Source organism: Zingiber officinale, chromosome 6B, assembly GCF_018446385.1.
Source record: "Zingiber officinale cultivar Zhangliang chromosome 6B, Zo_v1.1, whole genome shotgun sequence".
Lineage (NCBI taxonomy): Eukaryota > Viridiplantae > Streptophyta > Magnoliopsida > Zingiberales > Zingiberaceae > Zingiber > Zingiber officinale.
The window spans coordinates 110,451,231-110,469,028 of NC_055996.1; the positions used below are offsets into that span (position 1 = coordinate 110,451,231).

A 17,798-nucleotide genomic window follows, 5' to 3' on the forward strand; every position below is an offset into this window, starting at 1 on the left:
AGTTGACTATTTGTGCAGGCGAAAATTTGTTTTGAGTAGATTTTAATGGTAACGTTACAACATGATGTATCCTGACAAAACATGTACTATTACCAATATTTTGATTGAATCAACATTTTTCTGTTTTTCTTGTCACATTTTTCGTAGTGATCAAAGACTTGTCATTGCCTTGCTTACTTTGAGATTGATTTTGGTTAGATTTATTTAAACAGTGTTTTGATTCTGGATTAGCCTGGATCCGATGGTTCAACTGGTTAAACGAAAAAAATTTATTTTTAATTGGTCAAATCAGAGAAATCAAGAACTACAGAGTTGTCGATTTTCTCTTTGGTCCAGTTTTAGAAACATTGATTTTGAACCGATTAGATTATTAAATGCGTCAAGTTTGCAAATTTCAAACTATTGAGTCAAAAAGAAAGTTGGGATGGATGCAAGGACATGACAAGAAAAAAAAATATTAGAGAAAAAAAAATAAAATTACACAACTAATAAGTGTTTCAGTTATTTAAAACTATAATAAATGTGAAAATTTAAAAAAATAATAAAATATAATAAAATTTATTTAAATATAAGTGAAGATCTTAAAAAAAAAATAGTCTTATACTTTGTTGGAAGAACATGCCATTATTCAAGTATCTTAAATAGTTCGAGTTTTAACCGAATTTCTTGAACACTAATGTTTAAATGTTTTGATGGCATTCAAAATTCAAAACATTAAATTCAACAAGATTGAAAACAAACAAATAGCAAAAAGAAATAATAATAATAAGCCACCACTGTTGATGATTTAGCCGCAGGTAGGTTTGAACGAAGCATTCAGACAAAATGATAATTGTGAAGTGTGTATTCACTTTTCTTAATGTTTAATTTCCTCGGACTAATTTTCAACTGGAGTTCGATCAATTTCATTTAGGACACAATAAGCCGTTAAAATCTACACAGACGAGTGTGCTAATTCGATAGTTAAATTGTAGTAAAAAAGTGAAATCTGTCACCCTAGTGGTCCTGTACGATCGACCCTATGATCATATGTGAAGAGATAAATCAAGAAATTATAATTGGTTAGTGTGAGAGAAGATTTTTTTTTTCTCGACTTTGCCTAGATTCAAACTCTTGCTCTATTATAGTAATTCTACCAGGCATTAATCAACTCAACATTATCCCGGGGACACTAAACAATTTTATGTGTTGAGAGAAAGAAGGATATTCCTCACTAGGAGATAGGATATTTACTGGTTGCTTTGAATTCACAATTATTTGAAATTTTTATTGTATTTATAATTATAATCTTATCTCTAAATTTTAAAATTAAAATTTTATTGACATAATCGGAAGTTTAAAAAATAAATAAAAAAATCATAAAAAGAAAAAAAAATTGTTTTTGTGGCCGGTCACAGACGTCCCTTGTTATTCGATCAGTTAGATACTAAACTTTTTGTCATAGTTCATAACTAGGACGCTGACCGATCAAAGAGAAGTTACAAAAGAAGCTGTTATTGTATAACTAGTTGCAAAATACATTACTATGGATCTAGTCACGTAGAGTTGTTTTCTTATCTTGTTTTCTTGTTATTAGAGTGAGGCTGGGAGAAACTTCCGCTCAAAATAAACGGATACCATTTTAGTTCACTCGTCCAAAGCCCTACATTGCCCATCCATAAGCCCTTTTCTTCTCCATTATCGACCACAAGCCCTCTCCACCTTCCGCCCTCAATAACAAGACTCCCTCTGTCCTCACTGAATTACCTCCACCCTCCGAGATGTTCTTCCCAAATGCTCCATACGGACAACATTTTAAGCTAAAGAAACAACACTAAGCAAAACTAGGTGCAGTGGAACGGCTAAAAATAACAAAACATAAAGAACAATGCATGGTAATTAAATATTCCTTGCACTTATCCAGACCAACAATAACAAAACCCAGCGTGGTTTGCAACAGATATTTTCCCTTGCATTCCCGCATGCTCACTCAATATTTGAAACAAAATAATGCAAATCATCGCTTATAATAAATAGAGTTTGACTCCTAAGTTTAACATGGCGAAACCACTAACAGTATGAGTTTTGGGAGTTGGGATTTGGAATGAACAGATTTATTCCCTACCGTATTGTCCTCAGCTTAATTTTGCTTGTTCAAGATCAATAACCTTTGAGTCTTCTTTTTCCTCTGGGAGTAGCCTAAGTAGGGGCAAAGGCAGCATTGAGCTGAGATTGCAAATCACAATCAATGTAGCTAGGTTATCAAAGTTGTCCTTTGTAACATTGAGGAATTGAGTCAAGCCAGCACCGATAAGGCCCCCGGAGACACTGCCTGCATTTGAAATGGACATGAGTGTGGCAAACAAAGTAGCTTCGATGCCAGATGGGCATAATCTTGCTGCTAACACCAAAACTGGCATGAAGGAAGCCTGCATTTTAGATTAAGATTCTTGTTATGACAGTAGGAAACATCTGACCAAACTTGACACCCAATTATGTTTTGTTAGCAAAGAATAGCAGGTCTAACAGATGGAAAGTAATGACAGGAACTTTGCTTTCTTCATATTGAGATTTGAAGTTGTACCATTAGAAATCATATTAGCGCTGAGTCTCTAAGCCTTTATCTTCTATATTAGGCTAGATAATCTTCAATCATATTCAATGTCTCCTCAAAATATGCTATTTACAAATGATATCGTATTAATAATCAAGAGTGCAAATAGAATAATCCAAAGTTTGCATTTTGGAGGAAAATTCACAAAAAAGGAGATGATAGGTTTTCCCAGGGAAGCAATTAACATTCCCCTTTTCTCTCCCCTCTCATCTTTTCCAAAGAAACTAGCCTAACGAGGAAAGGTAGGATTCAAGAAGAGTGAACAAGTTTAAATTGGGAAACTTAAATTTAGAAGATCTACAGCAAGAAATTTTAATTTTTTGTGGGTTTTAAAAGTTTTTAGAAATTGTAAGTTTTTATTTTAGTTAAGCCATAACAAATTAGGCGACTTTAATTATTATTTTAGGAATAAAATATTTGTTTGTAAGACTATAGGGTAGTAAGCTTATTTGTTTTTCCAAAGATTTTATCCTAAATTTTAGATAGGGTAGCTAAAAAAACTTTTACATTAGCTACCCTATCTATTCCCTAAATTTAGATTTGATGAATAGTGATTCTCTAAATTTAGGGAATGAAACCTCTACCCTAAAAGTAAAATAATATTTCTTTTCAATTTCTCTCCTTCCACTCATTCGTTTCAATCTCTCTCCTTCCACTCATTCCATAAATATAATAATAAAAAAATAGATGAAAGAGAAGAAAATAATAAAAAATTGAAAATAATAGAAATTTTAGGATAGTTGATGTAATGTGTAGTGAAAAGTGATTGTCTAAATTTAATAAAGTGAGTTATTTATCCTAAATTTTAGATATAGCAATAGGAAAACTGATATGGATACTCTTAAAAGCAACCCTAATCCCCCACTTTGTTTTATTATCTTTCAGTTTAATAAAATTTTGAATTTTCTTTGTGAATTTTAGTTTCCTCTTAATGAATTTGTTTGTCCTAGTGCAACATTAAGTACCAGCGACATGAAGTACTAGCACCAAATCTAGTTCAGCGTTCCCATTATTTATCTTTCAGTTGCACTCAAGAAACTAGACTGCAACTTCCAAGTTGGACCAGTGCAAAATCTTTTGCACATTAGATCCAGTGCAAGGAAACATGGGATCCAATCCAAAAATAATTGGAGCAAAAACTGCAAGTATGAACAGATTATATACCAAGCGCAACCATCCCCATTAAATGATCAACATCCGAGTTAATGGTAATTTCAAGATCAGAACAAGTTTTCATATTCCCGATTTACTTACATTGTTTACGCTGTTGGTTGGTCTAAATTTTTACATTTAACTAGTCTTTCTCATAATCTCATGCATATTCTAGTAAAAAACAGTACATCATGCCTAGTTCTTTGCTTGTACCTTAGTTTATCCATCTATTACAATGTGTCGTTATACTGCATCAACAGATATAAGAAGAGCAACTAAATAAACTAAAATAAATAGCAATAACATTAGAAATTTTAAAACTCAGTACGTGATTATGTAATAAAGAGAACTCCTATTAACATGTCAGAAGACATTTTTTCAGAAGCATAGTCACTCACGGTTTATGTTAAAAGATCAGAGCGCAAGGGAATATTCTAGATTTGCATTTTTCGCTTATTCATTGTCTATGCCGCCTACTGGTGTCATATAAGGACAGGAAGATGCATGAATTGATGAGGCAGACTAAGCAGATAGTTAAAATTTCTACTTACCTGACTGAGAACTGTTATAATTAAAGAGTCTCCAATAGAAAACCATTCATCACTAATACCAAGTTGTCTGTTAAATCCAGTGACAAGCAATACCTAGGAAGTATAGTCAAATATAGTTAACAAGATAAAAGCTGATTATCGTAGTGTTTTGAAAAATTCATGATTAACACCTGTGTCATCCCGAGGGCTGAGCCAGTAAGTGTAGTTAGGAGAAATATTTTTCTAAGAGGAACATTCTTCAGAAATGAATTATACAATGCAACACCAGCCAAGGATGCCACTGAAGTAACAAGTTTGACACGCCCAAGAAATTCTGGAGTAAATCCGAGTTTATTTGTACTAAAACACAGAAGAGATGGAGATGAGAAATATACACCCCTTAGTCATAAAAGAAAAAGGAACAAACAAACCACATATCAAGCAACTAAAAGCCTAGAGGAAAGAAAAACCAAATGATGGGTAAGCAATTTAATTTTGAATAATGAACATAATACATGATAAACAAAAAAAAAACACTAAGTAGCCATGCTTTTAGAAGTACAAGATTCCTCAACAAATTTATATTTTTAGTAGTTATTGGTTTCCTATATTGCTTATATTTATACATTTTATTGATTCTTGGAGAATTAACTAAAGTAATTATAATCTTTACTAATAATAGTAAAGAAGAAGAAGATATTACTAACATTACAATAATAAATTGTGCTACTTAATTATATCAATTCCACTTTATTATATGTGAATCGGGTTATTGGTATGTAATATGGATTCTCATATTTATGATTGAACGTCATCAGTAATGCTATATATAAAATTATCTATTGCTCACTTTTTTCTTGTCAGACTTCTCTTAGCTTTTTCATACCCATCCAGTATCAGTGATATTTAAAATCTGTGACCATTCAATCCTGTTACCATTATCAATTTAAATAACAACTTTTTCTGTCTCGTCTATTGTCTCTTAGCTTTCTTTAGGCTTTGTCCTTACTCTCTTCTAATTATCTGGAAATAAAGTCTTTTAATGAAGATATTAAGATGAATATACTTGACTTAACACGGAAGCATCATATAACATTGCGGAGGCAAAAAAAGGTAATCAAAATTTGCAATTAGTAATAGTTAGAAATGCTTTCTACATCGGCATTTCTGCATGATTTTTCATTTCTTTAGAAAACAAACTTGTAGTGCTGCTAAGTGACACACAAGTAGAAGTAAAAAAGACAACTGGAAATAGTATATGGTTGTTAAAGACAGATTAAACTGCAGCATCACCAAATGAATCTCTTTATTGAAATATTAAAATTGCATATAGATATCTGTATATGAAATATTGAAATGATAGTGTATGGGGATAATCATTATATGCTGTCTACAAATTTCAAATCCCGTATATCAATTGGATATTTGTAAGGCGTTTAATATTTAAACTTCCTTTGGCTCTGTCATCATCATAATACTAATACACCAATACAAGTGAAACAATTACTTTGTGTGCTTAAATGACAGAACTCAATCTTCTGACTGATATGGAACTATTTACCAAATGCAAATGTTGCTGTACGCCATTCAAGATAACATATTTCTTAAGCAAACATGAATAGCAAAGTGACGCACTGGAGACACTAATTTCATGTGAATATTACATTAATATGTTTTCCTTCCATTTCACTTGATTATTCTGTCAGTAACTGTCTAAGCTTTCCTCAGTTGATAGTAATTCAATGTATTAAAATACTACTGAAGCAAAAAAGAAAAATTATTCATTTGATAATCACTTGCCATTCTTGCATATTAGTAGAACACTACCATAAAAGATAATGGCTAAGCGGTTCTAGAAAACTAACTCAAATAATAGATGTCAATAGCTTTAGATACACTGAAATTTTTTTCCAATTGGATCAACTAAACCCAAACAATGATCCAGGACAAAAGGTAAAATTACAAAATTAATCCTAAATCCTAATAATAAATTTCTAAGAATTGGAGCTGAAGTCATGTGTTTATGGATAGAAACACCTTAGTCCATTCTAACAAAGATGCAGTGGATAGATAACAATCTCGAATAGCATTTTAAATTGATAGAAAAGATCCATAAGCCGATTTCAAATGGTCTGAGCCAACATGGGTTATCATTTTTGTTGGATAGAAACAGATGCACAGATAAGTTTTGAATCTTACACAAAAAAGAACATGGCAGATTCTGAATGTGGAGTTGCCTGCCACAAGAACATAAATAACGTTGGCAAAAAGATATCTGGCTGCTTGATGGCAGCCCACAACTGCAATACGCCTTGCTTAGAGCTCTGTAGGAAGCCTGAATTACTACTTGACAAACTATGCGCTGTAGCAGCAGCCAAAGAATGTTCTTTTACAAGAAGAGCTACAGCTGATGTCATCAGTGGAAGGAAAGCAGTGACTCCAAAAACAAATCTGTTATCATTGAAGATAGTAACAAATGATAAAGTGGATATGCATAGAATTTAAATCCAAACCAAGCAGACAGAAATTGCACAAACCTTACTCCATATGCATCCACTAGTGAACCACTGAAATATGCACTCACAATCCCCCCAAAGGCCGAAGATCCCCAACATAAAGACTGAAGGGATCCTGAGGTGCTCTGTGACTCTCCACGAGCCCTTTCAACAACCATAGAATCAACCACCTTTAAGGCATGTTTCAGTCATTAAATAATTCCCTTTAGCACAAAATACACTAACACAAGGGCTTAGGAAAGAAAAATACTATGTGGTTGAACTTTAGTTAATAAAAAAAATGGAACATAATGGCTGCATATCAAGACATAGATTAAGTACACTCAAGAGCAAAAAACACTTACAACATCAGAAAAGGCAACTGAAAGGGATCCAAGAAGAATACAAAGTCCAGCACTATATTTGCTGTCAACAAAAATAGCCATTAAGCTCCATGAAAGTGCCCCAAGAATCCCAGATAAAAATAGATATGATCTCCTTCGGTAGCCAAAAAGTGGGAATGAGTCACTGCATTCAGGTGGTTATTAATCAGATATGTCAGAAGATGGTGAAGAAATACTGGAACTTAATGCACAATGAACACTACCCACCTAATAAATCCATAAAGAGGCTTGACCAACCACGGCAAAGAAGATAGACCAGTTATAATTGCTGTCTAAATCAGATTGGAAGAGTCAATCTATACGTGAAAAATGACTAATTTGTAATAATTAAAATTATATAAAAAATAGAACAGCCAATTTTTAGGCTAATATCCAACAAAGAGCATTTGCAGATCATACAAAGAAAGGACATAAATACACTTAGGAATATCTACACTTGAGGAAAAGGAGAATCCAAGTGATAAAGCTCCATGAAATTTTGATTGCAAAGAAACCTGTTCCATTTTGAAAATATAACAAGTTGGCTTACCTCTGCCGGATCAAGATGGAGATCGTCCTTCAAATAAAAGCTTACAGCAAGCCTTGCAAGGCCTAAAACCCCTTGTACAAAATACACAATTGCAACTGCCAAGTTGTCAGGGGTCATATCCACCCCAAAACATGTTAATCTGCTAGCCATGGATGGGCTTTTCAGAGGATTTTTAGCATTGGAGAAATATTCCTCTCCTGTAATCTGGCCAGATAATTTTTCTTCTTTAACTGAAACTAACTTATTCCTTGATCTGGAAGTTCCTACAATAAACACACCAAGATACCAAAAGTTTTAGAGCAATCAAAATGCATACTGAGATTCTTCCAAGTAGAGTTAAACAAGCCCACGTAGGACAATCTTTTCAAACTGAATAACTAATGAAAATCATCTTACTGTATAATGCATACGTTATATAGAACAACAAACTCACTAGGAATTTCAACCAAAAAAAATGTACGGATTGCCAACGTTTGCACTGACAAGTGGAAGTTTTAATTTACATTTTGTCTCAGTTTCACCCAATACTTTACTGAACACGATGAGAATGTTCAATTAGTCAATAGCAGGGTCAGAAGAGTTCAATTCAAGCCTTTCAGCCATTCAGATACAGTAACTTAGAAAAAAAAAAATACGATCTTACTGTGCAAACAAAACGAAAATAGCGATCCTGAAGTACCGGCTCTTAAAACAAGGAAAACTCGAGGTTCAAAAAAGGGGGAATTTTCATATATGGTTACAGATCTACTCTGTAATGAAACAATTGGATCGCTATCAACGGGTGGGTGGTCGTTACAGAGAAAAAACTCACTAACGCCACGGTCGGATGAGGACGTCTCGACCTCAGCACGATCGGGCTCGAGAGGACGCAGCGCCGCTTCTTCATCCTCGTATCCCTTGAATCCGCCGCCAGCGTCCTTCCGGCGGAGCGGCGAAGTGGTCGGGGCTGCGGAAGTCGACGCCATTCCGTAGCCCTCTGGGGATCGGCGTCGGGATCTCCGGCGGGTGCGTTGGGCGGCAGCGACTCGGCGGCGAGCGACGGAGAAGTGGCGCCGTGGCAGGGAAAGGGAAAGAGGATTAAGAGCCCAGTTCGCGGGATTTAATAAGAGGGAACAAGCCATCCCTCTATTCCAGAAGCGGGTCGGTTCACATGTCCTCATTTAACTCTACTGCCATTTTGTTTGTTTTTTCATGTGAGTATAAAGTGATCCGTGTGGCGAATTAAAAAACCATACATTTTATTTGATTGTTCTTTTTTACTAATTGTTTTTTTTTAAATATTCGAGGAGGATCGCTTTTTATTTTTAAGTAAAATCTGATAATGTATTTAGGTAGGTAAAAGTACTCTATTAATATATAATAAAAAAAATTACATAGTATACTATTATTATTCTTTCTCATCTACAACTACCAAACCATTTTTTTTTATGGATAGGCAAATGATATTACCTGATTTTGGACTATCATTTGAATGTATTATTGGAGTTTGCTTAACCTCGAATTCCAATTCACAATTGTTAAGCTCTTTGAAGAGCAAATGTTATGCCCCGCGGTCGGCGACGGATATCAATGTTACTTTAAAATGGAAAATTTAAAAATAATTAACCTCAATAGTACAGTAAGACTCCGTTTGATATATATGATAGGATATGATTGAGTTGATTAGGATAGGATTAAAGGTAGGATAAATAATCCCACTTGAGGTTAAAGTATTATGAATTCTACATCTAATCATCCATAATCCTACTTCTAATCAACTCTACCAAATGCTTGATTAAAAACTTTTTAAAAATATAATAATATACAATTATTGAAATAAACTGTAAACTATTAATACTATTCAAACTAATTAAATTATATCCATTTAAATTCGAAAATCCCATATTACCGTGAAATTCTAATCTTTCCGATAGAAATTGGAGTGAATTCATCATCCCCAGCAGAGGCGGATTTACAAGGGGGCTTGGGGGGGCCATGACCCCCCCCCCCCCCCAAATCTCCATGTAAATCCTCCCTATATATACATGGTTGTATTATATATACTAGAATATATATATAATATTAATTAGAATGGTGAAGGAGTAATGATGAAATTAATTTTCCTTTTGAATATATTTTAATATAGTTGATGAATGATATACTTATTAAATATGCTATATAATTTAAGAGAAAAATATTTCTTTTGGAAGTTTTTTAATTTACCTAATAGGAATTATGTTGAAAAAAAAATTAAATTTAACAAAAGAAAACTACAAATCATTAATTATATACAAATATTATTAGTAATAATATTATTAGTTTATTACTATATAGAAATCTTTTCTAATTTATGATATAGGTATTTTCTCTCCTATGGCTAGACATCTCGATCTTTTCCAATTCACTCCAAAATCATTGTTGTTGCTTTCATTGTCAATTGTAACATCGTTGATCGTCAGAATTCAAAATTGATTACATATTTAGAAAGTCCGCAATCTAAATTTTCTATTGGTAGTTTGATATCAAAATCTTGAATTAATATCGCAACTTGAGAAGAGTCGTTGGCCCTTGTTTCGTGTCAGAACTACATTTGAGCTTGTTCGCTATTGTTATCTTGTCAACCACGGTAACCTAGGACGGTGATTTCTAGGTAAATTTTGATTTCGATTTCAGTCGTAAATTGAGAATTCGGAGGTTGTTCAAGGGTGTACAAATTTCTGACGATAATTATTTTTGTCACTTATCATGCGGCCCCCCCAAATTTAAAATTCTGGATCCGCCCCTGATCCCCAGAACTTGACTTGTTTCTTATCCTCGATTTCATTTTCAATTCCAATTTTATCTCTAACTGAAATGAGTTGTAAGGAGTGAATGACTTTGAGTCACCCAGTAAACGAGGGATAAAACACAAATACATCAGTTCTTGATAAACAGTAGCTTTTCAGTAGTAGAAATAACAGTTAACTCAAAACAAAAATATACATAAACACTGAAATTAAATCATATTTCTCATGGCTTAAGTTAATATCAACCCTCTAGAATTATCCCTCCTAGAGGAGAGGTCAAAAATTATAATTAGTTCAGAAATCAGAAGCGTTCAGAATATGTATCTCTATCATTTAGTTTATAATTAATTTAGTATCCTAAAATACAGTAATGAATAATTTTTAGTAATTGATAATAATAGTAGTATAACAAAATAATTTTTAGAAAATAAAATTATCAATTTCAAAACTCATAACTTACATAATAAATTCACTTATAGAAATCCTTAGAAGTTAGATACGTCGATGGGAAAGATTGAGATTCTTGAAATACACTTCTCCTTCTTTACTAAAATGATTCTACAGGGGATATGTCTTTTCTTCCGATCAAACTTTTCCGTAACTTTTACATGATTATTTATAGGGGTGAAGTTTTGATCTCTGCCAATCTACTATCTACACTAATCTTACTATCTCCATTAACAACTTGATCTCCACTATCTCAGTATCTCTACTATCATATTCGAATCATCGTCTTTACCGCAATGCGATGACGACGTCCTTTAATCGGTGGCGATGATACCAAAGAGAAAAACTCAATGAGCGAATAGTAATAATCTCTATATCTATATTTATACTAAACTGAGAGTGATAATTCTTTTTATTTATTTTGTAATTCAGGGTGAGTAACAAGTCGGTGGAATTAAAATATTGATTATTTTGATCGAATTAGTTTGATCTCAATAAAAAAAATCTAAATTCGGTTGTGCCTAAATCGAAATCAAGAATTTAAAATTTCTAATTTCATAATTAGTTGTGACTCCTTGCCTTTTAGTCAACGAGGGAACCACGTTTTTGGCTACTGGACTGTAGCGCGGGGCTCAAGAAGGATGAGAAAGAAATTTACATGGGAGGAGGGAGTATCGATAGAAGGAAAAGGTTAACCCGGATGACGACGTTGGCTTCAACTGAAAAAGGAGTATAGAATAACAACATCGGCATCAGCGCTCAAGAAGCACAGCCCAAGCAAATCATCCCGGCTGATTTCGCCATTGAATCCCGATCAATAAAAATTGAATATTTTAAGTTTCGATTGATATTATTAGATAATAGATAATCTGTTGTCGAAGATTTGTAGAGACTTAGTTAAATTTAAATATTAGAATTAAATTCAACTTAATAATCTGAACGGATAATTTCAGATTGCTTTCTGATACATGCCGAATAACGGACTTAGTCATCGAGCGAGTTGATCAGCCAAGTAACAAGTATGTATTGCCGAACGCCGAACGGGCAGATCGATTGAGCTATAGGTTTGGCAGATCTAGATTGCATATATAGGAGTTCAGGTCAACGACAACGTTAATGATCGATTAATGATCATTACTCGATCATTTTGATTCTATCCGCACACGAGTCAACATAGTTCAGTATAATTCAAGTCCTAAATTTACACCCCCTGTGTACTCACGTGTGAAAGAGAGTCTCTTCCTATATATTTATTCACATCCTTAATACATACAAATCAATATAAATTAATCAACATACAAACTTCCAATATAAAACTAAAATTCATCCATCCTCTTCCACCTTTTCTCCATTGATAAATATTCAATGGATTTACAGTATATAAGTCGTTTGGGATACTCTTTGATGGGTGAGATGAAATATTACTTTGTATGGCCTCCCTGCATGCATGATACGACGATAAGGAATAAGGATGATTGTTTAACTTGATTTTTTTTTTTCAATAGATACACAATTTTTGTCTTTCAAATTAAATACTTTAAAGTTCAAGAATCAATAAACTCTCAACGTCTTAAAACAGTGGAACAGAGAGGAGGGTGTGCTTATCTATAGCAGAAGTTTCTTATTTGGAAACAATTTCATGAAATAAGCATCTGAACTCAAGAGGCGAATATATATAATGGTATCACATAGTTGTCATGCGTATAGTTTATGTGGTTATCACACTACAACCACATGTACATCTTTTTCTCAAAATGATTTGTTTTTTCATCTTTTTTCACTTTATGAGCACAAATGTATCAACTTATTTTTTCTTTTTTTTTTTTTTCCAAATGCATGTTCGAGCTCAAGAATCAACTTAAACTAAATCATAGCAATATGCACAGTAGTTTTCTTCATCAGTACTCCAGTAACTTAATTTTAGATATTTATTTTTATTTACTTAAAAAATAATTTACACAAATCTACCCTGTGAATTAGATTATTCATATATATCTTTATTTAATTGATCTCATTTCGTTATAAAGAAAATTTTCACTTCCACAACCTGAATAATAACCTTGATATATTTCGTTTTTTTATCAATGTGTTCTTGATTTGTGTTTCATTTCTTATCCAATTCTTTATGTGTGTGTATATACACACACATATATAATAATGTTATCAGGATCTATATATATATTTTTTGTTATAGAAAAATAGAACTGCAAACATAAGTAATTTAATTTTAATAGCAATAACCACGTGGGAATTTATTCAAATAAATAATCTTCAAAAATTGTGGTACGTGATTTTGCAGGAATAAGGAAGGAGTAATCATAATCCACTATAAAGACAATACTGCAGGCAGCTGTGTCTCATGTTTGTCACACTTCCCCATGAATTGACTCTCTGGCTTCGGAAGATGTCTAGCAATTAAAAGATCAATCGATCTCTTTTGAACGTACTTGTCAGATATTAAAATCAATATTATAACCAAAAAAAAAAAAACACTTTCTATTAACTCTAGAAACACCATGCAGTATCAATCTGTGTCGGTGCACAAAGCCTCGAGCTGTTTGAGCTGACTGACAGTGATGATTGATGAACAAGTTCACAACTCCTGTAATACTAAAATATATATATTTAAACATATGAAATGATGCACACACACAGACGAACTCAACTCACCTGTCCTGCTACTTTAATACTGTTGTAACGTTCTTCATGATCATGTTTTTCCCCATGTCGTCAAGTTCTTATGTCCATGAACAGGAAGAAGTGAGGCTGTCACAGCATGACCTAACAATAATTAACCTCCTCAAACCACCAACCAACAGTATGTAAGCAAACTCGAGATTACAGTTACTCAAAGCTAGATCATGCTGGCAGCTTCACTCTTTCCCTCGGACACGCATATACAAATCCAAAGGGAATGGAATAGGAAGAAGAGGATGAGGAAGAGGGGAGGGCAAGGGATGATGAAACCCTACACATATCCATGCAAACATATATCGTAGGTGAGAATTTATAGAGCCCAAAGGAGATGGTGCATCATGCATGCATGCCATGCATGTGTTGTCTGCATACAATTACTTAGCCAAACACATGCATGGATTAAAGCCGAAGCTGGAGGTGGTTGAGCAGCGTAAAGTGGAGAGAAGATGAAGTAAGTAGGAGCGTAGGGTTTAGGGTTAGGGTTAGGGTGCCAGTGTTACAGTGTTAAGTATCGATAGGGATTTACGTAGGGTTGCAGTGATGCATATATAGATGATAGGGAGGCACGTTGCAGGAGTGCTGAATCAACTTGATCGTATCTCATGCAATGCAAATATTTATTATAATATCGATCGCGTGTAAATTAAAAATGGGAAAGAAATAATAATTATTCTGAGTGGATTAATCAAGTACGCTGGAGGAGTACTGGGACATTAAATGAAGGCATAGGGATGCTCGCTGTTTTGATACGTGGCCAGTGAATTGGAAATGTTTCCTGTGAAACTTTTCAGAAACTTGGCTCATGAATTAATTAATGTTGTACGCAGAGTCGTCCTGGATTTTGTATTTTTCGCACGAGTTAAAAATCAAAATCCCAGAGTTAATTTTAATTAATTGCCATCGAAGAGAGATCGGTTTTAGCATTGAGGTTGATAATCGATCGAGTTAGAGTTATTTCCGGTGGTGTGATTTTTATTATGCATTTGGGGAGCGATTTTAATGAATAAAAGAGTTTTGCCTTCTTTATGAGAGGTAAATAATGTTAATTTAATAATTACGTTGAGAAAATTTTATTTTACTCGTGGTAATTTTTTTATTGAAAAGCCCTACTGCACTTAGCTTTTACTATGAAGCCGTGGTCAAACTGTACCTTTCCTGTCAACAACTAGAGGGGAGATCGGCTTCTGTCAGTCGTTGGGTTATTTTATGACGTAAACAGTTTGGTATATTTATATATATATAAAGTTTAAAAAAAAAATAGTCACGCTGAGCTTGTGATCGGTGCTAGAGAAATATATTGGAAATTTTTTTATCTAAAAATATTTGTTTTGATGATTTTTTTTTTGTCTGATTTGCGTATCAAATTTGTAGGCCTTTCTACTTTTGTGTCAATTCTAATTAATGGTCCAAGAAATTAGCTTTTTGGACATTTTGGAACGTAAAGGTTTTATTTTGGCTTTTCTAAATATCAGAAGGGCTGTTTGTTTTTTAAATTCAATTATTTAGTTTGTATGATCCGATTAATTTTGTAAGCCATCGATTTGGTAGATGAAAATTTTTCATCGACTATTAGATAAATAATAAATCTTGTTGGTTAGAATTTGATCAATTAAAAATTTTTATCTGTCAATTATAATATACATGCATATAATTAATATATACATATGATATTACTAAAATCCCCATGTATATGCATGCATAAATGTATTTTAGTTGGCTAGATTATGACTATTTAGCATTATTCTTAGGTAAATTACAATTTTGATGGACGGTCTAACGTCATAAATTTTTAAAATTTTTAAGATGTATTATGTTTCAAATGAGATTTAAATTCTTATTATCTAGAGAGTAGGTCTCACTTCTTACTATAGCTATTGATTGTAGCCCAGGAGCATGAATGGATAGTTGTTCTTAACTTTCTGTACCATGCCAGAAAACCTCTAGAATATTAATAATGCATCGTTATTATAATACTCACCACCTCAGTAAAAAGTATGGGGTTCACTGTCACATACTCATTATAACAACATATCTCATTACTCATATCCATTTTAACATTAACACTCATTATTTATGGGTTCCATCGTCCACTCACTTATCTTAAAATTATATCATATTAAATAAATATATTTTAAATATATTTTAAAATATTTAAATTATTGTTATTTTTAATTATAATCTTACTTGTAAAAAAATAATTTTACTATTTTTTTAAATAATATTAAAAAATTTACAATTAAAAAAAAAGAAAATAAAAAAAAATTGAAAGAGAGGGTGTTCAAACCTTTGAACACCTTCTCTCCTCTCTCTTGTGCCCACTCACAATGGAGAGGGGGTGTTAAATGAGCATTATAATGCCCATTTAACACTCCATTGGGATGCTCTTAGAGCATCCACAATGCTCTAATGTTATAACACCCACTATCTCATCAAAAAGCATGGGGCCCACTGCCACATACTCAGTTATAACAACATTCTTCTTTTACCCACATCTCTTTTAACGTTAATACTCATTATTCATAGGCCCCACCGTCCACTCAATCATCTTAAAATTATATCATATTAAATAAATATATTTAAATATGTTTTAAAATATTTAAATTGTTATTATTATTTTTAATAATAATCTTATGTTTAAAAATATAATTTTATTATTTTTCAAAAATAATATTAATTTTTTAAATATATTTATTAAATAAAATAGATGTTTGTGAGAAAGCGAAATTACAATGTTAAGAAAACAAAATTATAAAGTTGGGAAAATAAAATTACAACTAAACACTTAAAATTATAAAGTTGGGAAAACGAAATTACAACTTAGCGGCTAAAATTACAAAGTTGGGAAAACAAAATTTATTTTAAATTACCATGTAATTATGAAATTGAAATGCAACAATAACTTAAATAAACCATACTATTATGTCATTAAAAATAATATATGAAATATTAATTCACGGATTGTTGTTGTATTGCCCCAGATATGCTCAACTAAGTCGGCGCGAAGTTGGTGATGAACTTGAGTGTCACGTAGCTCAGAATTTGTTCGAAGATAATCCTGAAATCCTCGGTTTGAGCCATGGATAGGTTGTGCGGGTTTGTCGCCTTCTTCGTTGTACCAATTTGTCACGTGCTCTCTCATCCTCAACAATCATATTATGCAAAATAATGCATGCTAACACGATTGGGTTTAACTTTTTCCTATACCAATACCGAGCTGGACCTCTGACAATCGCCCATCAAGATTGGAGCACCCCAAATGTCCGTTCAACATATTTTCTTGCAGACTCCTGCCTTTCCTTAAACAACTTCCTCTTGGGATCCTCCGGGCAAGGAAAAGCCTTAACAAAGTAGCCCACTTGGGATATATTCCATCCGTTAGATAATAGCCCTTCAGATATGCAATGTCGTTCACCGTGAAATTAATCTCCGACATATTTCCTTGCAAGACGTTGTTGAATATGGGAGATTCATATAACACATTAATATCGTTATGTGAACCGGCGACCCAAAAAAATGCATGCCATCATGAGACGTGACTGCTTCAAGTACGATTGTTGGTGACCCATGTCTCCTTGTAAATTGACCTTTCCAAGCAACTGGACAATTTTTCTATTTCCAGTGCATACAATCAAGGCTACCTAACATGCCAGGAAAGCCATGTCTCTCATTATGCATTTGAAGAAGACGTTGAGCATCATCAACATTTGGTCTTACCTATCACCAAATATTTCAACAACGTATTCGCAGAACTTGAAAAGGCACCTGATGGCAGTTGATTCACTCATACGTAGGTACTCGTCAAGATGATCGGCGGGGATTCCGTAAGCCAGTTGACGAATCGCAGCGGTGCATTTTTGTAGTGGGGTGACAACCTTTTTCTTCGTACAGCATCGTCCCTTTGTTGAAAAAATGCTGAATGATTCTCTAATGCATTCACTATGCGGAGGAATAACTCTCTTCGCATTCGAAATCATCTTCGAAATATTTCATCATGATACACTGGGGCTATAGATAAATAATCATTGATGAGTCTCTCATGCCCGGCTTCACGATTTCTTTGGACGAACCTTCTTCTGCGCGTGCCCCTAGCTCCTCTGATATACTTCCATAAGTTGTTGGTGTTGTTGAAGAACCAATAACATCATTTCTTCACCTGGATCATAAGCTTGCTCATCGATTTCAACAT

The 17,798-nt window shown here is 33.3% G+C and overlaps 1 protein-coding gene across 2 annotated transcripts; it reads right to left on the reverse strand.

Moving 5' to 3' along the window:
* Positions 1-1,858: 1,858 nt before the first annotated feature.
* On the reverse strand, positions 1,859-8,839 carry LOC121988890 (folate-biopterin transporter 1, chloroplastic-like). Of its 2 annotated transcripts, none has more exons than XM_042542594.1 (9): positions 8,515-8,839; positions 7,704-7,966; positions 7,382-7,446; positions 7,136-7,298; positions 6,813-6,961; positions 6,475-6,726; positions 4,467-4,635; positions 4,297-4,389; positions 1,859-2,408 (listed from the first exon to the last, which is right to left on the reverse strand). In XM_042542594.1, the coding sequence occupies exons 1-9, from the start codon at positions 8,822-8,824 to the stop codon at positions 2,115-2,117; spliced, it is 1,758 nt and encodes a 585-aa protein (XP_042398528.1). In that variant the 5' UTR covers positions 8,825-8,839; the 3' UTR covers positions 1,859-2,114. The 2 variants fall into 2 exon arrangements, with proteins under 2 accessions (XP_042398528.1, XP_042398530.1); XM_042542596.1 differs by having other exon boundaries at positions 2,175-2,311.
* Positions 8,840-17,798: the final 8,959 nt, after the last annotated feature.

Bases quoted from the DNA above. Each gene is read 5' to 3' on its own strand.
- LOC121988890 (XM_042542594.1), bottom strand. From the start codon at position 8,824: ATGGCTTGTTCCCTCTTATTAAATCCCGCGAACTGGGCTCTTAATCCT. The intron at 6,962-7,135 runs GTAAGTGTTTTT...CATGCCTTAAAG, and splicing joins CAGTTGCCTTTTCTGATGTT to GTGGTTGATTCTATGGTTGT. The intron at 4,390-4,466 runs GTGTTAATCATG...TATACTTCCTAG, and splicing joins CAGCCCTCGGGATGACACAG to GTATTGCTTGTCACTGGATT.